The sequence below is a fragment of the Daldinia decipiens genome (genome assembly GCF_022478715.1).
Source record: "Daldinia decipiens strain CBS 113046 unplaced genomic scaffold F4813scaffold_3, whole genome shotgun sequence".
NCBI lineage: Eukaryota > Fungi > Ascomycota > Sordariomycetes > Xylariales > Hypoxylaceae > Daldinia > Daldinia decipiens.
In genome coordinates this window covers 756,155-779,896 of record NW_026054546.1, presented here as the reverse complement: position 1 = coordinate 779,896, position 23,742 = coordinate 756,155, and the positions used below count along the sequence as shown (strand labels likewise).

Genomic DNA, 23,742 nt, shown 5'->3' with positions numbered 1-23,742 from the left:
TATCCTGTACATGCATAACCTAGAGTAATGTACATTAGCGTAAAAGATAGCCCCATAGTAGACCCGAATAAGCGTAACCCCAATAAGCGTATGTATGTCTTGGACCCACTCACCTAAAGTCTAAAGTCATATCAGGCGTTTGCGCGTAGGTGTGCAATTTTGCTATCGACTTAACATTTTCAAACTTCCGCCCATTTCGTCGCCAATATCTACTCAACTTGTATTACCACTAGTCGTCATTTGGTCTGATGCGAAGCGCGACGCCGGTCGGGTTTTATTCTTGAGTGGTCTCTGCGTCCTACCAAGCCCATTAATTTCTAACCTTGAATACTGTTTACCTGGCGCTTTTTACATCTTCCTATATCTTTACCATATGTACACCAAACTGCGCACTTGCCGTGTTCAAGATGGCGGCGCTGACACCAGCTCAGATTGAGCTAGCCAAGTATGACAGCTACCAGATAAACTTATTAACATGTTGGGATTCAGAAAGCTGACAACTTTCATAGCTCTCTTACTCCGGCCGAGTTGCCTACGAAGCTACGATGCGCCGTCTGCAGCAAGTTGGCCGTCAACGCATTTAAATTACCCTGTTGCGAGACTGCTATATGCGAGAAATGTAAGCTCTATTTGTTCCCTTTGTTTTAGGGTTTAAGCACAGTTCCTAATGACAACTAGGCCAATCCACTCTGCCCTCGGTTTGCCCGGTCTGCGAGCACTCGCCGGTTTCTGCCTCCGATTGCACCTTCTATAAATCTCTTAGAACCACCATTAGGGTCTTCTTAAAGACTGAGGAAAAGAAGCGAGAAGCTGCCCGACCAAAAGCTAACGGATCTACCCCAACTACGCCTGCGCAAGATACACCGACGCCAACTCAGACGCGCACCCCTACCGAACAACCTCCTGCAAATAACGTTGCCGATGGGCAAGCTGGTTTAGAACCGAAAGCTACGGATTCCGTACCACCCTCTGGTGCGGCTGATTCCGAGGGACCCTCGGCTGCCGAGCTGAAACCGGACGTTGATGCTCAGCCTAAAGAGGTAGGTCTTAAAAAAAATCCCGTCATTAGAAGTTATGTCTAACAGAAGTCTAGGATGAGCCTTCAAGTGGGCTAACCCAAGAGCAGCCTACCGGAGACGACGAGTCCGAAGCCGTCGTCCCTCACGACCAGGGAGGCCAAGATGGAGCAGCTGTGGAAGATATCCAAGAAGCAGATCAGGGTGGCGATGGCAAGGACCAGTTAGCGCAGTCCGGTATGGGTTCTAGCTTTGAATCTATGAATGGCAATTTTAATATGAACTTCGGCAATGGAGATTTAAACCAGATGCAGATGATGATGGCCATGCAAAATGGAATGAATCCGTCCGCTTTTGGCTCTTTTCCTATGATGGGTAAGAAACGGTTCTACCAAGTATTGAGATATGATAACTAACTTTGAAAACTAAGGAATGATGGATCCCATGGCGATGCAGAATATGATGATGAATAGTGGTTTTGGTGCACAGGGCATAGGTATGAACGGCATGAACATGAACATGGGCATGAATGGATTCAATGGAGGCGGCAATGACTGGAACGGACAACAATCATGGAACGTCGGCCAAGATAATTTCAATCCAAATGCTCCTGGAATGGGAAATGGTGATTTTGGCAACTTTAATGCTGGCTTCCGTACAGGCTTCAATTCAGGTAATTTTGGCCACCACAACCAGTTCAATGATTACCGCCGAGGCAATTACGGATATCGAGGACGGGGCCGGGGCCGGGGCTTCTACGGTGGCTACGGTCGTGGATACCATCAGGGTTATAATAACGGAAACCAAGGCTGGGCCGGACAGGCTCCTCAATATCCGGGCGATAGAGATGACTCAACCGTACAGGACGTTTCTCAGGTAACAGAGCAGACTCCTGGCAGTGTTGACGAGTTTGGCCGAGCACTACGAGCAGAGCCATGTCAAGATACACAGACAGCCGGCGAGAATGGGGATGCCGAGACAGGGAATAGCCATGATAATGTTGCTACTAATGGAACCGACAAGCTAACACTGGCGAACTTTGAAGTAACCAAGGAGGATGGGTCGCAATCTGCGCAGGGTGATGTATCTGTATCCTCTAAAGATCAGCATTCAGCACCTCAAGGTCCTCGTGGGAATGCTGGCCCATTGCGTCTTCAAACGTCGGTTCCGGATATACCGTTGAATGCACCTACTGGGCCGAAAGCCATGCGACAGGGCCTCCCTAACACTAGTCTTCTCAACCTAAGAGCTCGTGGCTTAATCACTGATGAGAAGAGTCCCAGCTCACGTACTAATCATCCTCCCATTGTGGCAAGCCCAGTGGAAGACAAACATAAATCACGGAGTAGTTCTCTGCAGTCTTCTAAGGATAAGGAACGCCGCCATCGTGAACGTGATCGAGAACATGATGAAGAGGAGAAGAGTAGGGAGCATCGTCGTGATAGAGACCGTGACCGTTCTAGAACGTATACCGGGTCTAAGAGTCGAAGTCGCAGTCGCAGCAGGGATCGTAAGGATTCCCGTAAACATAGACGACATCGTTCCCCGTCAATTTCCGAAGATGATCGTGACGGTGGCCATCGTCGTCGCAAACATAAGAGCAGAAAGCAATCTACCAGAGGCGACGATGATTATAGAGGTCGGTCAAGAGATGGAAAGCATGATGAACGATCCAGATCAGCCTCTCCCGTGGATCGCGAACATAGGCGACCAAGCCACAGGAGTCGTCGCGATAGAGATGAGAAACGTCGAGACCACGATGTCGAAAAAGATAGCGACTATGACCGAAACCGAAAATCCAACCACAGGTCTCACCGAGATCGCGACCAAGATCGCGAACGGGATAGAGAACGAGAGAAGGAACGAGACAAAGACCGTGGTAAGGATCGTGGCCGCAATCATGAAGAAGATCGCGGTCATCGCAGCAATAAAAATTCAACTGCCCTACCCACACCAATAGAGCCTTCGGATAAATCATTCAATCCCCCAACAGGTCCTCGGGGTAACTTCTCCATCAAAGGGGCTAGTAATAAACAAGTTTCTGTGCCTGATATCAAGGGCAGCAGTAGCAAGCCTTCTAACTCAAGCAGACGCGAAACCGGATCATCTCGTCGTGCCTCTCATTCTTCAGCTGCAGTTCAGAAGCCTTCATCCGGAGCGACATCAAAAGACCCACATACTCTAGAGCGTGAGGCTAGAGACCGTGAGAGACTTCTCAAAGAGGCGCAGCGAATGGCAACCATAGGTCGCACTACAGGTGTCAAGCGTAGCCGCGATGGTGGGGACGATCGTAGTAGTCGTCGGAAAAGTCGTCGCAGCGAGGCGGTAAATACGGAGGATGAGGAAGGCCGCATGAGACGTCTAGAAGCAGAGCGAGAGGGGCGCCGCTGGGATTAGCATACGGCAAGCGTTACGGCAAGCGTTACGTCAAGCAAAAGGCGGAGAAGCTCAAGGAAGGACCGGCAACACAGAAACGGTCGGAAGTCACGGCATAGGTCATCGCGCCTCGAGGCTCGAAATCCCGTCTTTTACCGGGTCCGAGTTCAGATGCCGGAGAGGCTTGGCACGAACCTTCCTCAATTACGAACTATTTCCCCGGGAGGCACATGGTAAAAGAAGAAGAAAAAAATGGAGCTGCGTTTTCTTTTCTTTTTTATTCCAGTTTGGGATGTACTATATTGCACTCGAGAGCTCAGGGGGGGGTTACTACATACATGCATTCTTGTACTCAAACAAAACCACAGCATAAAATTCACAGGAAGGGGACTAGATATACTAGGGGGGTTCTAAAGCATCAGGCCTAGAAGAGACGAGGGTTGGCCGTTTGGAGGGAATAGCGAGTCTAACTATAATAAAGAAAAGAATCAGTACAGTACCTATTAATTGACACTCGTACTCACCTACCTTTTAATATAACATACTTCTACCCCGGTGATGTAAGTAGCGATATTGTAAGCAGCTACGACTGTGTTGTCGACGAGGTTCGGATACCTATAGACTTACCTCGGCGCTGTAGCTTAGTGAAGAAAGAGACTGTCCCACAGTATTTGATTCAAACTGGCAACTATCTAGATTACAGGTGAACGAGTATGATTAGGTATATATGGTTATATACAATTATCGTCCTTTCAGTCCAATTAAGTTGTCGTAAAGAGTCCGAGATCCATTCAGATTCGCTTACGTGATCCTTAACCAGGATAGACAAGGTACCTTGGCGGTGTTGTTGCAGCATATATGAAGCAAGCATTTACAGACTATAATCTCCCGGCTTTTAACGAGTCCCTACCGAATAAAAATAGCAGCCGACCTATTATACATACCACGGCATAATACGGGTGTAACATGATTTATGTAATTACCTACCTAATGTACATAACAAATACTTAAGTACCCAGGTACATGTACATAAATATCACCGCATCGGGACGTCTTGTCTGTTGTTTAACTCTTACTTATCATATATAACTTAGGTACCCTACACAATGGCAGATGAAAGCGTTTCTAAAATCCGTGTTGCCATAATTGGCGGAGGTCTTGCCGGAGCAACGCCCGCGAATGCCCTCATACAAATTCCACGTTTTGATATTCATGTATACGAGTCTGCCCCAAGTTTCTCGGAGCGCGGCGCAGCTATCGGACTAGATACAAATGCGCAGCAAGCACTAGAACACATACTTCCATCGGGATGCCAGGAGCTCTTGAAAAGAGCAGGAGCAGTTCCTTTGAATTCTGTTCGTAGTATTGTGGTAAGTACCTAAGGTTCTCGTAAGTCACCCTGTTACCATTAAGATTGACCCTGTTATAGGGATCAGGACCAAATGCAGGCCAAATCGTTATAGACTCCTCCGGTGATGATTCCGGTGTGATTGTCCACCGGGCTTCATTGCTTCGTGAACTTATTGTACCATTGCCCGAAAAATCCCTGTTTACTAATAAGAAACTTGATACGATCAAACCCTCACTTACCACAGGCACTGTCAAAGTCGAGTTTCAAGACGGAGACACGGAAGAATTTGATGTAGTGATTGGCGCAGATGGTATCTTCAGCACGGTACGCTCGTACGTTCTTCAAGGCGAAGCCGACAAATTCGCGGCATCACAAGCAGGCTTTTGGGATTGTAGATGTTTGGTGCCAATCGAGAAAGCAAAAGCTGTGCTCGGCCCCGAGTTATTTACATCCTATCGGCAATATGGATGGGTTGGAGATGGCAGTTTTATAATGCACGATGTCCTTGAAAACGGAACTATGGTGCAATGCATTATATCAGCTATTGAACATATTGATCATACGCCAACAAAGGACAGAAAACGCAAGTTGACCCGAGAGACCTTGACACAAACACTGAAGAATTGGCTTGATGGCCCGATTGCGAACGGAATAATAGAGGTATGTAGGGTACCTAAGTCAGTGGCATTTACTCAATCTATTCTGTTGATAGCTTTCACTTGATCAAGAAGAGCCATATGGTTACTCTCAATGGGAACACAAAGCTACACCGACCTATGCGAATGGTAATGTATGTGTGATCGGCGACGCCGCCCATGCCACAACGTCATGGCAAGGCTCGGGTGTGGCCATGTCTTTTGAGGATGTCATGGTTCTCCAGGCGCTTTTTAAAAACGTCACATCTTCCACAGAAGTAGCTACGGCATTCAAGGCTTACGACGTGATCAGAAGACCACGCTGTCAAAGAATCATTGATTCTAGTCGGGGAACTGGGATGATTCTTTGCGGACAGGATACGTATGCTGGCCTTGATCCTGAGAAGCTACGCGAAGTCTTGGCGCACAGATGGGATTTTATTGTTGGGTTGGACTTAGACACGCATAAGATGGATGCGTTATACAAGTTCAGGGAGATACGAGCTAAGTGAATCTGCCATAAATTGGATAGCTCATGCACGAACATATACCGCCGTACCAATCATGTTACTCGATCAAAACATATTAACCAACAACCTAAATGTTATGCTGTTGGATGTGATGATCAGCTACCTTCAGCTTCATGAGGAAGTGGGGGGATGCCGTCTTTACCAACATGTCTTATTAGGAACCTTTTAATGAAGCAGGCTGTGGAGATACAGCATAACCCCCGCTGTTACTTCTACATATGTGGTTATGTGTACGTTGGAAGATAGGTATCTATATGGTTGTCGTCACTGAATATCTCTATTGGGGAATTGTGGAGTATGGCGTCGGCTGCTTTGCCGCTTGTCTTCCCACTCTTCAATTCTTGTTTAGGCATTTGTCACGGGCACCCATTATGAAAAGTGCCACGAGAGTCTTTAGTTTGCGAGGTTCAAGGTCGGAAGGCACCGTGAATAACTACCCTTCTGACAGAGCTCTAGAGCTAGATATTGCTCTGATCAACAGCCACATAGTTAAACCAAAAACATCAGCGACAAGTTTATCCGTAAAGGCCAATGGACCAAACTCGCTAGAGAACGTCCGGATTCATGATATTGTTTGAATATCTGGATCAATTCGTGTCCAATCGCAGGGGTCATTGACGGAGTTTACTGATACAAAATCGGAAATTAATATGGATCTCTCTGGGCTTTGGTCGTCCTTTTTTCGTACGGCATTTGTCTATACAATCTTAGGAGTGAACCCCCTATGAGAGGACACAATTTTTCCGGCACTTGGCCTAGGTAGGGTGCTATTACACCTAGATTCGCTGCCATAGGCTCCCGTAGTTAGGTTAGAGTTCCTCGCGGAACAACGAAGTTGCTTTCTAGTTTCTTGGTCCACCTCGTGACACAACATTCACTACATATATTATAGAGAGCCAAGATGGCATTCTGTCAGGGTATAAGTGGGTAGGGGTATCTATAGGGGTCTATCTATTATATAAGGGGCGCACAGCGCCCTCGTAAATGGATAGAAGGCCAGGCGTTACTATATCAATACAATATACTACATGGTCTACCTATCATTCACATCTGAAACTTATTTATATCCCAAGTAACAAGTTGAAGTTTTATTCAGTATATACTATTAGAATTTTAACTAACTTTACAGAATAGTAATAAAACATTGCGAGTATTGATCGATATTAATTGATGTATTATAATCGATTCTCAAGGTAGTCTCGTAATCATCTTCTATGACTACCTCCTTACTATCTTGCCAGTTAGTATACATAAAGTGATCCCTGACCGCCTAGTAATTAGGCACCAATAACTCCGTCATGCTGCCCAGATGCATCCTTCTATGTAGTATATCTAGACTCGAGTCTCCAATGCTACCTATGCTCCCTATGCGTTTATCTCTATCATCGTAGCATTAAATCAGACATGCTCTCCTTGTTCTTCCCACCATTAAACTTCTGACGCGTGTCGTGCTCCTGTTCTAAGCTGTACTCTTTTGTCGTAAAACTGGTCAGCAGCGCCACACCACTAACCACTGTCATCAACAGCCAGATAACATGTAAACTGTCCGAATATGCTTGCTTTAAGTCCGTTTTCGTGGTTCCGTCCGGTAGCGCTTTAATGATACCAACTAGTGCAGTAGCATCCCTGCTGTACTGCGCTGCAACAGGGGCAAACTCTTCGTAATTCAGCAGCTCGCTCTGGAGCTGGTTTTGAAATGCGACACCACTGACAGCGACACCTATGGCCTGACCAAAGACACGAAGGAAAGAAAAGAAACCCGCCGTGTGGCCAGAATCTTGAGGACGGGATGCGGCTTGAGTACCCAGACTCATTGCGGGGAACAGGATACCAGTTCCAATCGAGACGAGAAAGTTAAGGAAAATCCAACCGGGAACAGATGTATCGGGTGAAAGTATGAAAAGAAGTCCAGAGCCAGCAGTCGTACAGACCCAACCTGACCAGAGAGCCCAACGGTATTTTCCAAATCTTGTACAAAGGACAGCCGCAATGACGGACACGGGAGCGACTAGACCCGTCTCTGGAAGGATGGCGACACCAGAAATAATCGGCGAATATTCCTTGACGGCCTCGTAGTATAGCGGTAGGAAATATAGAAGAGACCAGACAACCACTCCGTGTAGAATGGTCGAAAGGAATGTAACCAGCATCGTGTAGTTGTTGAAAATAGTGAAGCGAACAATAGGTTCGACATGTTCACCTGGCAGAAGATTTCCCTCGGCGTCAAATGCTCTCCTTGAAAGCCACCATTCGTAAATAGCGAATGCAATAATACCGTCAAATCCAACGAACAGTGGAACTATTGTTCGCCAGTGGTCCCAAGGATACATAACGCCGCCTGAAAACAGTGTTAGATAATAGACGAGGATAGAATAGCTTAATAAAAACTCTTACCCCATGTGACAGGAATTAGGAAGCCTACGGTTGCGCCCACGAAAATGATTGATCCAATCCAGTCGAATAAGCGTAACTTAGTGGACAATTTTCCGGGTGTGGATTCAAGCTTGAGAAAAGGGATGAGAAGAACCATCCCCACGCCGACAATTGGCAGGTTAATCCAGAAGACTATGATATACGGAGTTAAAAACTGCTAATATAAGATGATTTTGAAATTCACTTACTCCACTGCCATGCCACGCTTTCAGCGAAAACTGCTCCTAACAAAGGTCCAGCCACGGAACCTAACGCCCATGTCGAACCGAGATATCCGAACCAAGCTGAACTATATTAGCGTAATATAATTAGAGGGAAGAGGACTAATGCGTACTGCCTCGAGCGACGAGTGGGACCAGATCCGTAACGATGATTTCACCTAGTGCTAATATACCACCTCCACCAATACCTTGGACAGATCTTCCCGCGAGCCTTAGACACGCTATGTTAGCTATTTGCAGTCGGGACAACAACAACATGGCGCCCAAAATCCTACTTACATCACGGTAAAGTTTCTGGCAACGGCGCAGATGATAGCTCCCACGACAAATAAAAAACATGATATAATGAGAAGATTCTTCCTTCCGAAAACATGACTTAAACCGGCAATAACGGGTTGAAAGACGGCGGAGGTGAGTAAGAATGACGTTCCTGTCCAGAATGCTTCGATGGCCGATCCCTTAAGATCTTCGGTAATGATAGGTAGGGCGATACTAAGAGACGTCGCGTCGAGGGCGGCTGCTAAAGTGATAATACAAATAGAAATGAAAGCAAGAATAAAATTCCTGTCTGGCTTAAACGGCGGGTTGTCCTTGAGTATTTCCACATCTTCTCTTTCGTGCATCGGAGGGGCAATAGTAACCATAGAGTCCTCGTCGGTCGATATGTATCCACTATAGTCCATCGAAAACGGGACAGGGCCCGCCGCCACGGAAGGATATGAAGCCATCGTGAATTAGATCCTGTGACTACCCTCTTGCATACAGAGAAAGAAACGAACGAGAAAAGAAATATCGGTATTGTTACACGGTGAAGAGAACAAAACAAATCGGAGAGGCTAGGAGCCTAACATATTAAAGTCAAATTCCGTGTGGCTTTGGAGACAATCTGGTACCAAAAAGTGACTAATTACCATGAACGAAATGGATTAAGAAGAACCATGTGCGAATCAGCGTGGCTGAATCGGGTTCCTAGTAAGCTGACATGCAGCGCGTGGTTTCAAGTGGTCGGGGGAGGAACGGACGAAATGCTGGTTCCAGGCACAGCATCGCCCGCACATGGCACCAGGGGAGGGGGGTTGTTGAGCTGAGAGTTAGGTAAGGCTATCAAGCGAATAAAAATAGGCAAATAATAAATAGTATACCCATACGGACACTAAGGTTCTCCCAAAGTACCGATATCACATATAAACACGCTTGCGCTAGTTCAACTCGGATGAATATTCTAGCCGAGGAGTATACGCTTTCTAGACATAGCATTCTTCCTATGCTGGACTTTTGTATCCGGCCTCCCGATGTGGCTTTTGCTTATCCAATAGCTGCGCATCTTTCGTATATTAGCACGGATCTTAGAAAAGAAAGAATGAACGCATACAAATCGATGCAGACCATGTGGATGGAAGGAGAGTGATGCTGGCCGCCAAGTGAGGGTCGTGGTAGTTGATCACAGCCCAAACGGACTATAGAATCATCCAGTAGGGACGAATACCGAATCGGTTATTGACGCTTTTATCAATATTTACACTGTATATACCTACCATCATAGTCTGATCATAGTGCAGCCGATCACAAGAACAATACTTCGGAACCCACATGGAAGCTAGTCGATCAGAAAGATCAAAGATATCTTTTCAATGCGCAGTGTATGCATTGTTGAGTTTTCGACCGACGCATCTTTAGTTTACTTTTCCCACATATAGGATCGCGCTTAAAATAGCAACTCACAATACGTTCTACCGAATAAGAAGACAGCGCAAAAAAACACTAATGTAAGCTGACGTATAAACAAAAATACCCGTTGAATAAGGGACTAGACTAAACTCAGTACTTACTAAGCAAAAGCCCCAATGCTATTGTAAAGAGTACCTAAGGTATTTATTTTGCTAAAGCCCCCATTACTCAAGATGACTAAATACGATGAATACATACAAGTGACGCTAGTATAAAGCTTCCAAGCTTCCTTGAAACTGCCGAGATTTGATATGAGGAATTCCCGGGGGAAAGTGGGCAGGTGGCGCATGGCACGGGTTAAGAGCTACTATGTCTTCGGCCGTATGATGAAGCATCAAAGATACGTGTCTTCGGATTAAGAGCAGTACCCCTTATCCCGCACCCTGAAGATATTGGCCCGGTCCGTCTACTTGCGGACTACCCGAGCCCAGTGTAAGATCTATATCTCTATTAACTATCCTATACGATCTAGCTGCTTATATCTATATCTAGCAATGTCGCGAACGCTTGCTAGTTCCCGAGAGGAAAAGACAAATGCGAAGAATCTAGTCACAGAACAGGTACGCATGGAAACCCAAACCCAAGTTATGTCATTTGGGACCAACGGAATACCCCAGAGGTTCGTCGATGTCTTGATCGGAATAATTTCTAGTCAGAGGAGGTATAATAGCCAAGGTACTCAAGGACATGGTTAACCAACAAGTTAGGAAGCTATGTGAATTGAGATGGGCACCACGAGATAATAATACTAGGATTGAGCTGTCTACGAATGGATTTTTTAGTAGCTAACCGGTACTTGGGAAGGCGAAATACCTAGTTTGCAAGGTTAGTTGTATTTATCCCGTCTTGCGTGAGAAGACAAGAGTTCTCGGGATAAAGGCCCTAGACGTCCCCGAGCGGCTGAACAAAATCCTGTGCAGATCAGGTATTTTTTGAGAGTGGTCCGCCTAGGGTCTTGCGCCATGCAATCGGATTCCTAAGTGACAACTCACGTATCTAGGCCGCTAAGCAATAATGCCGATTCGGTACTCGAGCATTGTCTTTGAGGTTATGCGTAGGTAGGTAATTTAGCCAACTCAAATTCAAAGGGGCCATGATACTAAAATATAGCTTTCAGTAAGCTCCAATGTTACCACCTTAAGGTTATGAAGCCTGAATGATTCGTTGATAAAAGGGTACATTCTCGAGGTTCCGCACCGGACCGGCGCCAAAGCCGACGACCCACTAAAGTTCGGTCGGGCGTATATATTGCATGGTGATTGGTTGAGTAAGCGTTATGTTAGTCGAGATACGGGTCCCATGCAGACGCGGTACCTATGGCAACAATTAGCGGTCTGAAAGTAACCCTCCTCTAGGTAGGTATGTAGGTTAGAAATTTAAGATGATGACAACAAGGAGGATCGGAACCGAACCCATCTGCATCTACGTGGTCTACCCAAGATTTACTTTAGGCCCTAGGGATTGTTACCGTAATGATCTTCTGACTAAGTTTTGTTATGATCTTGCTTTGCTATAATAAGAATTCTAAGCTTCTGGACTTTTGAAGAGCCGCGGTAATCCCTGATCTGGGGTCTATACGGTTCTTGGTTGGTCTATCATCCACGCCGTAACCTTATTTTTGAGCTCTGCCATACGTGCATATGCAACTCGGCCGACGCAGCTTACTCGTGGCTCTTATTTTAGATCCTTCCGGCAGGGGTCCAACTTTACCTAGACGGATAGGTATTTCTTAATGCCCAACGTTGCCTGCGTAGATCCTTTACAATTTGATAAGGACCCCCTCATTCTCATGTTGCTCATGTTGTTTTCTAGAATCCCTTTACGGGCGAATTTAATCCTAGCGAATGACGGTTAATGAAAGCTTGTTTACAGAGTACGTGATATGAAGACAATGTGACCATGGACTACTTCTAGCTGTCATTTCCTTCTTCGAATCGTACAGGGCACTGAGTCTTGGCGTAACAACATAAATGAAACACGGACGGGATGAAATATGCATCACCCCGCGATTATATTAACCTAGGACTTTTCATGTCCAGATTGTTAATTTCGTATAATCCAATTCCCGTTATCCTACATGATTAGAAGTAAGCAATAAAGGACTGCCGATGCAGGGGATTCCATGTCTTCTTTAGGACCTATCGAAATGCCGTCGGCGCAGCGCATTAAATCCCGGAAATGAAGCTCTCATTTCTTCACCATCTGCTCGACGACGTCTAACCCGACCATCTTCTTAACCACACCATCGAGCAGCCCAGATGGTAACACCGTCTGAGTGCGCACTAAGCATGCCGACTCCCCTCTCCAGATAACTGCAGGCAGATTGCTTTTCTGCAAGTCCCGCACCACCAGCTCTGCCCACTGATGCGCTGGCAGGCCCTTGTCCTCGAACCCTTCCTGGCGCAGCGCCTTCTCTACCACTTCCTTGGCGGGCTCATATATCGAACCCTTAGGAAGCTTGGGATTGCTGTTGTCCTGTAAGTTTTTGATCAAATTAGTCTTGACGATCCCAGTCCTCAGGTCGACGACCTTGATCCCAAAGGGTTGAAGCTCGAGCCGGAGGGAGTCTGTAAGCATAGCAAGAGCCGCTTTGGAAGAATTGTAGACGGCCTGGAATGGCACCGCAAGGTTAGCCCCGATCGATGTCTGGTTGATGATGACGGCGTTAGAGGACTTGAGCAGTAGCGGCAGAAAAGCCTGGATCATGGCGATATGGCCCCATACGTTTAAATCGTACAACTTTCTTGCCTCGGCGATGTTAATGTCGACAATCGGCATCAGGAACTGGAGCCCAGCATTGTTTACAAGAATGTCGAGCGACGGTACCTTGCTGATACAATCGGCTATTGAGGATTCCGACTGTATATCCAGCTGGAGCGTATCAATCCCCAGCGACACAAGCTCTGTCATTTTAGCCGGATTTCGTGCTGTAGCATAGACATAGAAGCCGGCTTTGTGGAAAGCGATTGCGAGGGCGCTACCCATGCCGCCGTCCGAGCAGCCGGTGATGAGGACGGTCCGTTTTGGGGTAGACATCTTTACAGCTTGTGCGAAATAAATGATTTTATACAAATTTTGTGACTACGACTAGCATAGAAAAAACACGACGAACACGATACCACAGGTAATATTTAAATACACCTCGACTCCCAATATATAGGAAGAAAGCGCAAGCGATGAGTGTCGCCATACCGAATCGCAACGTAGGGTACGTACCCAGGTATTGCCGTATACGGTAAGGCGGCTAATCTTCATTGGACCTTCACAGTAAGTTGAGCTCCGGCTCCGGCTTAATATCGCTCCTGCCAATCCGGCACCCCGGCTCGGTTCATCTTGTCCCCCGCACACGGACACGGAGATGCAATTTAGCTTCTCCTGACATATTAGCACTGTAGCGCATGTGTTTAGAATACTGACTTGGACTAGTTATTAACATCGTATCTGTTAGTAGTTAACTACCTAAGGTAATGGCATCATACACTTTTGTCTTTCCCATATTTGTGAGAGAACTAATATTCTAATTAACCTATAATATATAGTATGGTATTTGATACCGGATGCTCTGCCTCATCTATAAAGTACCTATGTACAAACCACGAAAAACTGGCACGCAAGCCTCCAGCACTGGACGCTTATTCACGTGACTTCCACCCCATCAAATCATGTTTCGATGAGAAATTAGATAAAATTATATACCTGTGAGTAAAGAATGGCATAAGGCCGGAACAGGAGATTCTAGTTCGACACTTTTCTGATTTTGGGTTAGTTCTTGAAGAACTCCTCAAGCAAGTCAACAATGACGATTAATGTAACGCTTTGAAGAGGGCATCAGAAATAGCTGAAGACCAACGATATATAGATCAAGTCTTAACGCATCGATGGTGGGAGGTTGATTACCTGTCATATCGGCGGGATTGCTGGTGTTGGTTTGAGTATTTTGCTGCATAAGTGGCAATGACTTGCTTGATCCGCTTTTTCTTTACGCCAAGGAGCAATAATCTCATGGCATCTTTAGGATGAAGGGAGTAAGTTAAAAAAAAAAAAAGGTTTAAATGTTGACTCGTATAGATACGGTAAAAATAAGATCTACCTAAAACTGATGAGGTCAGGCTTAAGTCAGGTCAAGCTTTTAATTGACTTGTTGGGCTCGCTGCGGTTAGTTTATAACCTTCCGTATTGTGGAGGCCGTGCGACATTAGGTGTTGGTTGTTGGTTGTTGGTTATCGGTTGTTGGAGGAGTTCTTAATTCTTTGTCCTACCTCATATCCCTTCATCTTCATTGTCAACTTCATCATATGTGAGTCATTGTAGACAGCGTCGTCCATCGAGTTTCCTCTTGTCATATTGCCCTCGCCCTAATCATTCAACATGGCTGGCACTGTCATCCTTACTGGAGCTAACGGCTCGGTTGGCATTCCCGCAGCCGAACAGCTTCTCAAAGAGCACCCTTAATTTACTGCCATTTTTACTGTTAGGAATGCCGACGAGGCCGATAGCAATACACAGAACTTACGTCAAGTTATCGCGCGTTACCCAGACGCGAAGACTTCGATTTATCAGGTTGACTTAGCAAATCTTTCGGCAGTGCATGAATTCGCTAGCAAGATATCGAAAGCCGTTGAGACTGGGGAGTATCCAGCCCTTAAATCTATCATATGTTGTGCCGCATATTGGAACCTCGTCGGCGATTCCGAGCTTACAACAGATGGTTATGACAAAACTCTACAGATTAACCATATCGCGCATGTCGCCCTCGTGTTGCGACTCATTGGTAGCTTCGCTTCCGACGGCTCTATCGTGCTTTTCTCAAGCATTGCCCACTATCGCAAACCGAATGCTATGACGTCCTATTTGCCTGATATTCCTGATGATATCGATCAGTTCAATCACCCGCCCGCAAGCGGGGACAAGAAGGACCGTGGCTTTCAACGGTACGCGAATTCCAAGCTTGTAATCACGACTTGGATGTACCCCCTTAACCGTTACCTACAGCAAGTAAGTCTCAGCTTTATCATACGACGCATAAAACCGTCGCTTCAAGTCAGATATTTAATAACCTATGCTCCAAGAACCAAAAGTTCAAGAACATCACCGCCGTAGCTATCAACCCAGGTGGACTCGGCGATTCGCGTGCCTTTACTTCTAATACTCCTCGATCCATACAGCTAGCCCAAAAATTCGTCCTCAAACCATTCATGTCAATAATCCAATACCTAGCCGATCCGACATTCCGCTCATCAGCCGAGGCGGCCAAGGATGTTATAAAACTTGCAGTAGATGAGGCATATCAGGGTGAACATGGCTACTTTACCCTGCTGCAGAAGGATGACAGTGACCCTATTACAATGGATGAGAGCGTACAGCAAAGAGTCTGGAGAAAGAGCTTGGAATGGGCCAGGATTACGAAGGACAACACAGCTCTAAAGAATGTTATGAAATGATCATTCATACGGATTTGACAACCAGAAGGTTCTGACTAGGCGGCCTGATCATGTCACATCTCCTCTAAACTCGAAAGGTCTAACCTGTGGTCAATCTACCGTGGCTAAGTATTCCACCATGCCTGAATTAACTTATTCTCAGGGCTGGGATCAACTCAATTGAATTTCACTCATGTATGTACACATGCTGTAAAGCTACCTAGGAGGTGCTTATTAAGTCTAACTCTATAGCCCCCGTCTTAACTTCCCAAATCAACTCCGTTTGAAGCCATCGTATGTTGAGTTGAATTGATCACATAGTTGACTGACTGTAGAGTTCTGTCCTTGCTATTAAAGATTACTAGTAATTATGCTAACTGTCACGAGGTGGAACTGAACAGTAGGGAAACAACTTCGTTGTTCCGCGAGGAACTCTAATCTATCTACGAAAGCCTGTGTCTACCTATACATACTGAACACGTCCTCTGTTCTAGATGTCTCATCTAGAACCCTGACACTAACGGCATTGATAAAATACAGAACGTTATTATTTTAAATAGCTTACTCCGAACTGAAGCATTGATGCCCTGATAAAATGTCATTAGAGAGCTTTTCCGCAATCGCATCTACACAGAAGGAGACACTGTTAGCCATGTAATTTTGAAAGCTACCTGCGGCTACAAGGTGGTGAAACACGACTATGTAGAACTTACAAACTGTCGACATAGGTTGTCCGGGTAAAAGTACCGGCATAATACTGGCATCAATTATGCGAAGGCCAGACACGCCGCCCATCACACAACCGTGCGTATCTACCACCGCGGACTTATCGCTTGACTTGCCCATCTTGCCTATTCACAAGTTACATAGGTCAATATCTCATAATCTCTGTTCTAGAAGATAGGGCTATAAAGAAAAATAGGGTAAACTCACATGTACCAGCAGCATGGTGACTAGGACTGGCAGCACCCTTGATAAACTCTAGGATCTGCTCGTCTGTTTGCACGGCGGTTCCGGGTGACAATTCGCTTTGAAGTACACCCGTAGCGTTTGCAAATAGGCGGAGCCGCCGCACGGCTGCTATGCCCAGTTCCCGGTCCGCTTTAGTAGTAAACCAAGCTACATCTACCAGTGGATTTTCGGCTGTATCCGAAGAGCTGTTGAGGGTTACCGAGCCGACAGACGAGGGCTTAAGTATTACCACGCCCAAGCTTAGGAGGTCGCCTGGGGTAGTATCAGCAGGTCCGGCGGTGTTGAAGATGTATTGGATATCGGGCCAGTCGGCAGGGAAAGAGTCTAGCACTTCACGAGTCTCGTTGCTTAGTTGTGTGTTGTTAGGGAGTTTTTCCCACACTGCAATGGCACTGGTCAGCAAAGCGTCTGTTCTTAGTAAAGAAAAAGGGGGAGAGGGTAACGCACAGAGGTAATTACTAGCGAATGCGGTCAAAGCGCCAGATCGGCTAGAGTAAAACTCCTTATATGCTTCATTGGCGAACGTAACGTTATTGAATAATCGGTGCTGAGACTCGGCGTTGACGGAGAACAAAGTACCGTATCCGGGGTGATCCTAGAAGTCATTCGCAGTAAGTACGTATATGGGGAATGTGAACGCTATCAGAAATATACGTACGATCAGATTCTGACCAACCCCTGACAGCGCGCTCACTATAGGGATATTGAATTTCTGTAAAGTCTCAGCTGGTCCGATGCCAGACGCCAGGAGAAGTTGCGGAGAGCGGAGCGGACCTGAAGCCACGATGATCTCCTTGCGTGCCGAGAGTACGTACTCCGCTCCAGCAGTACTGACGTGCACGCCGGTAGCCATCTTATTCCCTACAAAAAGGATATGTTTCACTAACGTGTCCGGATAGAGCTGCAAGTTGGAAAACGTGTTGGCAGCTATCGCAGCATCGAGGTAAGACGTCTGGGACGAGTCACGAATCTGCTTATCGGGATGCAACGTCGCCGGGAACTGGGCATATCCCAGTAGACTTCCACTCTGGATCTGGCTCGTCTCTGAGAACCCTAGGAGTTCCAGTCCGCGGGCAATGTAGGAGGACACGGGGGCGTAGTAGTTCCAGAACGAGACATGCAGAGGACCGCTTGAAGAAGCGTCGAATGCTGAGGCATCAAAGGCTACTGAGGGGCCACCTCGGAGACTAATATCTGGTGGTGTAAAGTGGACGCCTTTCTTGAAGTACGGCAGAAGGTTCGATAGGGAGTAGCTGGTATCTCCCACGAGGTCCGCCCAACGGTCGTAGGAACTAACTGTGCCTCTAATGTGAGTACCATTGGTTAGAATACTACCATCACGACTTTTGCCCTCAGGGCCAGATAGTTTCATACCGTTGATAGGCCATTCCATTACGCGCAGAGCTTGTGCATGTTAGATCTGGCTCAAATATTTCTTTCCGAATTGGGTGATGCTGGGCTACTTACGAACCCCCGAAGGTTTTACCCTGAGAGTATCTAACTGAACGACCACCTATTTGCTTCCAGGGGAATTATGTGAGCGGAAGAGTCGAATCTAGTTTATGAACAACGTACCGCTTGGGGCTTCGTGTTTATCCCCCATTCAACTGTGGGAGGTACTTCCAAGAACTCTGACTCGTAGGCGGGAATCTCGGTTACGTTTCCGGCCGTCTGGTAGAAACTACCGGCCTCTACAACGGCGACGAAATATTTGCCGTTGGCAGAGAGACGCATAGCAGCTACAAGGCCAGACGTGCCTCCACCAACTATCTAGTGTCGAAAGCCCGTTAGTAACAAATAACAATACTTATGTATGCAGCATAGGTTCAAATAGGGGCTTCTGCTACTTACTACGTAGTCGAAGGTGTTATTCTGACCTGCGAGCCCAAAATAGTTACTTGAGGGCCTCGTTGAATCACTAGTCCTTTCCTGCCTTGGCTCGAAGGGTGCTGCATTACTCACTCCGAGCAAAAGCGCCATGGCGTAGAGGCCTATCTTCATCGTAAAGGTTTTCATTGCTCGTAGTGTATAGATCAAGTGACATATAGCTTCTGTGATGATATCAAAGAATCCCTCGATTTCTTGGCTTCATATATCGCCATTTTTATTTACTACTATTATGGTACTGGCCCCCAACCGTTTGCACGTGGTTTGTAGAGCCCCAGGGAGTCTCGTGAACAATAGCATTTCAGCTACATCGTTGAATGACCCCATCTTCAAGTTAGTATGACTTCCTCTGGGGCAAAGTCGGCGGTGTTCTTACACCCCTGTCTATTTCGGGCTGTTGTCTTTCTTCCAAGTCCGAATCAGTCAACGTAATCCAAGTATCGAGATACTTCAATGTCTTCAGATTTTCGGACTTAATTTCTTGGCTTTATGGTTTATATCCGGGTTATATCTTGTAAATTCCGTGAAAAGGGGTTAAAAGCGCAAAACGCCTCGGACATAACCAGGTACCTTTTATCTACCGTGTTACACGACGTTACCACGGTTATCATGTGAGATGCTTCCTCTGTCTATTAGAGATATTAAAATAACCCGGCGTAGCCAAAAATCCTTTCGAGCCATGTCCTGAGGAATCCCCAGTTGACCGCATTTTGAAAATCTTAAGTCTTACTACCAAATTAGATATGGCTTCATCAGGGAAGAGGATTGTCTTTATTACAGGTTAGTCAGTCGGCCGAGATATATTTTATTCTAGGATCATCCACTAAGACCGAGGACACAGGGGGGAACCAGGGCGTTGGCTATGAGACAGCAAAGAATCTACTTCTTTCCTCTGAGGAATACCATGTGATTTTGGGAAGTCGGGATTTCTCTAAAGGCGAAGCAGCGGCTAGAGAAATCCAAGCCGTACACGGTGTTAAGGGTACTGTCTCTGCGGTTCAGATCGACGTCACGGATGATAAGACAGTCGACGCCGCAGCTGCGCGTGTGGTCTCCGAGTACGGCAGACTAGACGTTCTTGTTAATAACGCGGGGATTATATCCACCGCTAATCCACCGACTCGCAAGGCTTTTCGGCATGTTTTGGAGACCAATGTTGTTGGTTCGTTAAGCGTCACCGAGGCGTTTTTGGACCTGTTGCGCAAGGCAGTCTACAAACCGCCTCGCCTTGTTTTCGTCACCTCAAGCATGGGCTCGATTACGCATGCGGCAGATCCTAGTTCTCCGTATTACAACCCATTAGGAACGGAGTACCGTACTAGCAAGGCCGCCGTTAACATGTTGATGGCTATGTATTGTGCTCGTTTGAAGCCAGAGGGCTTTTTGGTATTTGGGGCAGATCCTGGACTTTGTGCCACCAATTTCACCGGGGATCCCGTCTCGTTGCGGAAGAGGAATGCCGCCGAACCATGGGAGGGAGGCGAGCGTGTGGCGTCAGTTATCAAAGGGGAAAGAGACGCTGACGTTGGAAAGGTGTTGGGAGTATATGGGGTGTCTCCGTTCTAGGGCGCGGCCCACACCTGGCAACGAGGCTTCAGTTCTCGTATGACTTCTCGTATAACATGGAAGCATGGCTTAGATAGGTATAGCTAGTTCGATTACATTCGTTACATTACTCATGCCATCAATTCAACATCGACTGATAGTGCTGCAAGCTTATTCTCTCTATAGTCTATCCGAGGAAAAGAGGATCTCGTATAGCCGTCGTAAACTATATTATTTCCATTAATTCTGGGAAATAATTCGGGATATCTACGCCTCTTTTTTTTGTCTGTCCCCTCTTAATATATCATATTAGGATTCGCTAATCACGATAGACATACGCGTAGGTTGATAATGATGATAATAATGATGATGAGAACGTTAATGTCTATTGGTGGATATAAGCTAGGCAGCTATAGCTAAAGTACCTCCCAAAGGAAGACAGAGCTAGAGTTTCGCCTAACATGAGAAATCCTCCACTTCCTGCCTATAGCATCCCCAGCCCCTACTTGCCTATAACATTACTCTACCTAATTAGCGCCGGCGCCAAATAGCCAACTTAATTAAGGAAAGCCCTATCGAACACGCCGTTTTATAACGGAGATAAAGCCACCTTTAACGCCCGGTAATACCTAAAGAAAAATCTAAATCGAACCGGTTTTGGTTTAACTACAATAAGATTCGAATCCACTTATATTGCGGCACGTAGGAAAGTCGGGATAGAATCGTTGAACTCTGGGTCGGGCTTTAAGAGCTAGAAAGGAGGTGGTCAGACTTCGGTTGCACTAGAATGTAATTGGCTATAGCTACGGTGGACGATGATGACATTTGTAGGTTAGTAGAAAGGGATTCCCTTTTAAGGATCTATAAATTCCCCGATTGGCCAGTTCATAACCTGTTCAGGTTATATGCATAGATTGTTGGTTGTCTGGTAATATATATCTTGTGTAAGTCCCGTGATTGTATAGGTAGGTAGGTAGGTATGTATGCAAAATAACTACACGTCGTGTAAGGGCGAGTTATATCCGAGCTGCTTACTATATTAAAAGTTCAAGTTTTCTCGCCAACAAACGCTACATTACGTTCACATAAAATTAAATTATCGTAAGATCTCGGATAGTTAATGAAAGTATCTTGTGAAAATAACTGTGCTACCCCTTTTCTTCCTTCTCATTTAGGTGCCTAAAGTAAGATGCTATGTAACTAGCTATTTATGTATACACCTAACGGTTTTCCAACACTTGGTATACCTTCTGAACTCTCTGAGCCCCCCACTCCTCACATGTCAAGATGGGCAGCTTTGCTTCTTCCGCCGTCAGTGGCGGTATAACCGGACTGGGTAGTGGACGCATCAAAGTAGTGAGGGCGGGCCGATATCCCAGAAGAACACTGTATTTATCGAGATGAGCTTGCTCTTTGGGAGGGCTTACGACGCGGTGAAACCCAGACTTCAAGTGTTCATTGGTAAGTATAGCAAGTGCGTCTCCGAGATTGACAATGACATGTCCTGCAACTGGCTTTACCCAGCGCCAGCCACTTTCGTCACCCTTCATAGCAGTATTAATATCATAGCCTGGTTCAAGTATTTGGAGACCGGCAACCCATGTGAAGAGCATGGCGATACTGACAGAGTCCCGGTGTGGCGGAAAATTGAATTGGCGAGGATCATCGCCTGGCTCGGGAGCCGGATACCTCAGAACACGGAGGAAATCATTGGATGGTTCGATGATCTTATGAAGAGACGAGAGAGAACCTGGTTCTACTTGAAGCTTCGTCTCGAGAATTCCAAGAAGAATGTGACAGATAGAGTTCCCCGTCTCCATAATGGAGCCAAAGAGTTCTTTGTAATTCGCTAGCCATTGCGGCAGCTGGAATCCAGATTCCTTGTCGACGAGTAACTCGTAGAAGGGGATCTTATCATGTAAGAATAATGGGATTAAGAAAGTCTTTCGCTCTGTGGACTTACATTGAAGGCTTCGCTAAACTTTGGCTGTCCATTTTTCCCGACGCTCGGGCATTTGTATCTAAGCGGGCACGGCGGGTCAGCAATACAAGCATCTTACTATCCCGAAGGTAAGAAAGCTTAATCAGAGTTCTTACCCCATATCGAATACCCCCGACCTATCGCGGGCCTTGTAAGCAAGCTTCTCCTCCATCGAGAGATTAGGGAGCACCTCTTGCCCAATTCGACACACCTCGTTGCCTTCCTGCAGGAGCTTCTGGCCAATTGGGTGATCTGTCAAGTCGAGATAGAAGAAGCCGGTTTTGATGGATATTTCGAATACCTTACGGCTTTCGTCCTCGTCGTTTTCAAGCAGACCTTTGAGAGATACTCGCGGGAGGTCAATGATAGGAAGACCTTCGGGGAATGGAACTGTTTCAAACTCGTTCTGGGTAGTCTGGGCCATGGTGCAGGCGTAAATTTGATGTAAGTAATCTGGTAGGGTTGGAAGTAAAAATCAACGTGTCTGAGATACTGATGCAATCCTGGACAACGCGTATTACGGAGTCCTTATACTCCTCTGTTACCCGCAAGTAGTACTCAAGCAGCGGGTAACGCGGAAAAAGAATCAAGGAGAACCTACGCCCAATACAGACAGGTCAGGCCATTTTCGAATTCCCGAAGGCCACGTCAGCTTTGAAATATCTCTTATCTTGAGTTAGCAAGTAGTTTGCATACGTGATAATGCCCACATGATCATGTCGATCATCAGTAAGTGGAGGGTACTATAGAGTATAGTCATAGTCATATTATTTGTAGACCTTTTCGGAGTTTGTTTAAACTTTAAAGTTGTGTTTCTATATGTATATGGCTTTAAGTGGTAACAGTCAGTTCATCATTACTGATACTAAATACTAGGTTAAATAGATAACTACCTAATATATACAACTTTACGCCGTGCTCCTAAATACAATGTGTAGATCCTTCACTTTGTTGAATTTCAGCTTTACAACTAATATAATATAATATATACATTCAACTTTACACGAACAGGAGTTACACTAATTGCGTATATTGAGGTATAATGATTGTTGCTCTTCTAGATCGTCGACTCCTAATGGTAAGCATCCTTCACACTTACCGATGGAGTTAAGGAGGTGTCGGCGGCTAGAACATGCCTCACACCCGAGATGGCGTGACACAGAACGGCGTAAAAGTGAACCAACGGCGCTCCAGCAGGCGACCCCCGGACATGCGACCCCCGAACATTAATATTACACCGAATACGAGCTTACCCCGAGGAGCCAACGGGAGCGGCTAAAACATCATCGTGTGTGCCTCTTAAGGTTTGCGAGGGCCGGCCTTTCCCCCTTTCCCGGAGTTAAGGAAATTTCATGGGCCGAGATAAAGGAATAGCACTTTTGCCTCATGAGTGCATTATTATAACGAATATCGTTGCAGATCTAGCTGAGTGAGCTGACCGCATAGTGGTGATAGCTTCCAGTTAGAGGATGATAGTTAGAGGTGGGATGGCGGCTTCTCTGATAGCAACTCGTAGAATGATCTAGACCGTTCATATCGGGTATACAAGATGGGGTAAATGATTGTGAAATATTTATATGCCAGCTTGAGTTGACTATAGACTTCATATAACTCTGTAACCTACGAGTACTGCTAAGCTACAGTAGG

The 23,742-nt window shown here is 46.1% G+C and overlaps 9 protein-coding genes across 9 annotated transcripts; 5 read left to right on the top strand and 4 right to left on the bottom strand.

The window, feature by feature from the left end:
• The first annotated feature begins 39 nt into the window (after positions 1-39).
• F4813DRAFT_345695 (uncharacterized protein) lies at positions 40-3,916 on the top strand. The gene is made up of 5 exons (XM_049241784.1): positions 40-445; positions 510-619; positions 679-1,040; positions 1,094-1,391; positions 1,447-3,916. The coding sequence occupies exons 1-5, from the start codon at positions 408-410 to the stop codon at positions 3,411-3,413; spliced, it is 2,775 nt and encodes a 924-aa protein (XP_049103735.1). The 5' UTR covers positions 40-407; the 3' UTR covers positions 3,414-3,916.
• Positions 3,917-4,477: 561 nt separating this feature from the next.
• F4813DRAFT_172581 (salicylate hydroxylase) lies at positions 4,478-6,008 on the top strand. Its single transcript, XM_049239200.1, has 3 exons — positions 4,478-4,762; positions 4,822-5,403; positions 5,456-6,008. Exons 1-3 carry the CDS (start codon positions 4,499-4,501, stop codon positions 5,888-5,890), a joined length of 1,281 nt encoding a protein of 426 aa, XP_049103734.1. The 5' UTR covers positions 4,478-4,498; the 3' UTR covers positions 5,891-6,008.
• On the top strand, positions 6,009-6,546 carry F4813DRAFT_172578 (uncharacterized protein). The gene has a single exon (XM_049239199.1). The coding sequence runs from the start codon at positions 6,127-6,129 to the stop codon at positions 6,484-6,486; it is 360 nt and encodes a 119-aa protein (XP_049103733.1). The 5' UTR covers positions 6,009-6,126; the 3' UTR covers positions 6,487-6,546.
• Positions 6,547-7,290: 744 nt separating this feature from the next.
• F4813DRAFT_378737 (MFS general substrate transporter) lies at positions 7,291-9,206 on the bottom strand (the record flags this gene model as incomplete). Its single annotated transcript, XM_049245364.1, has 5 exons — positions 7,291-8,246; positions 8,303-8,473; positions 8,530-8,625; positions 8,676-8,773; positions 8,842-9,206. The coding sequence occupies 5 exons, from the start codon at positions 9,204-9,206 to the stop codon at positions 7,291-7,293; spliced, it is 1,686 nt and encodes a 561-aa protein (XP_049103732.1).
• A 3,207-nt stretch (positions 9,207-12,413) lies between these two features.
• Positions 12,414-13,326, bottom strand: F4813DRAFT_398310 (NAD(P)-binding protein; the record flags this gene model as incomplete). The annotated part of the gene is made up of 1 exon (XM_049248034.1): positions 12,414-13,326. One exon carries the CDS (start codon positions 13,324-13,326, stop codon positions 12,478-12,480), a length of 849 nt encoding a protein of 282 aa, XP_049103731.1. The 3' UTR covers positions 12,414-12,477.
• Positions 13,327-14,658: 1,332 nt separating this feature from the next.
• Positions 14,659-15,731, top strand: F4813DRAFT_378735 (putative short-chain dehydrogenase; the record flags this gene model as incomplete). Its single annotated transcript, XM_049245363.1, has 3 exons — positions 14,659-14,697; positions 14,779-15,285; positions 15,360-15,731. 3 exons carry the CDS (start codon positions 14,659-14,661, stop codon positions 15,729-15,731), a joined length of 918 nt encoding a protein of 305 aa, XP_049103730.1.
• Positions 15,732-16,271: 540 nt separating this feature from the next.
• F4813DRAFT_398303 (alcohol oxidase) lies at positions 16,272-18,734 on the bottom strand (the record flags this gene model as incomplete). The annotated part of the gene is made up of 8 exons (XM_049248033.1): positions 18,534-18,734; positions 18,258-18,452; positions 18,150-18,195; positions 17,341-18,086; positions 17,130-17,277; positions 16,644-17,063; positions 16,424-16,561; positions 16,272-16,336 (listed from the first exon to the last, which is right to left on the bottom strand). Exons 1-8 carry the CDS (start codon positions 18,696-18,698, stop codon positions 16,272-16,274), a joined length of 1,923 nt encoding a protein of 640 aa, XP_049103729.1. The 5' UTR covers positions 18,699-18,734.
• A 446-nt stretch (positions 18,735-19,180) lies between these two features.
• F4813DRAFT_172550 (NAD(P)-binding protein) lies at positions 19,181-20,226 on the top strand. Its single transcript, XM_049239198.1, has 2 exons — positions 19,181-19,349; positions 19,411-20,226. The coding sequence occupies exons 1-2, from the start codon at positions 19,313-19,315 to the stop codon at positions 20,133-20,135; spliced, it is 762 nt and encodes a 253-aa protein (XP_049103728.1). The 5' UTR covers positions 19,181-19,312; the 3' UTR covers positions 20,136-20,226.
• A 1,091-nt stretch (positions 20,227-21,317) lies between these two features.
• On the bottom strand, positions 21,318-22,519 carry F4813DRAFT_398301 (oxidoreductase; the record flags this gene model as incomplete). The annotated part of the gene is made up of 3 exons (XM_049248032.1): positions 21,318-22,024; positions 22,078-22,135; positions 22,212-22,519. The coding sequence occupies 3 exons, from the start codon at positions 22,517-22,519 to the stop codon at positions 21,335-21,337; spliced, it is 1,056 nt and encodes a 351-aa protein (XP_049103727.1). The 3' UTR covers positions 21,318-21,334.
• Between the last annotated feature and the right edge of the window lie 1,223 nt (positions 22,520-23,742).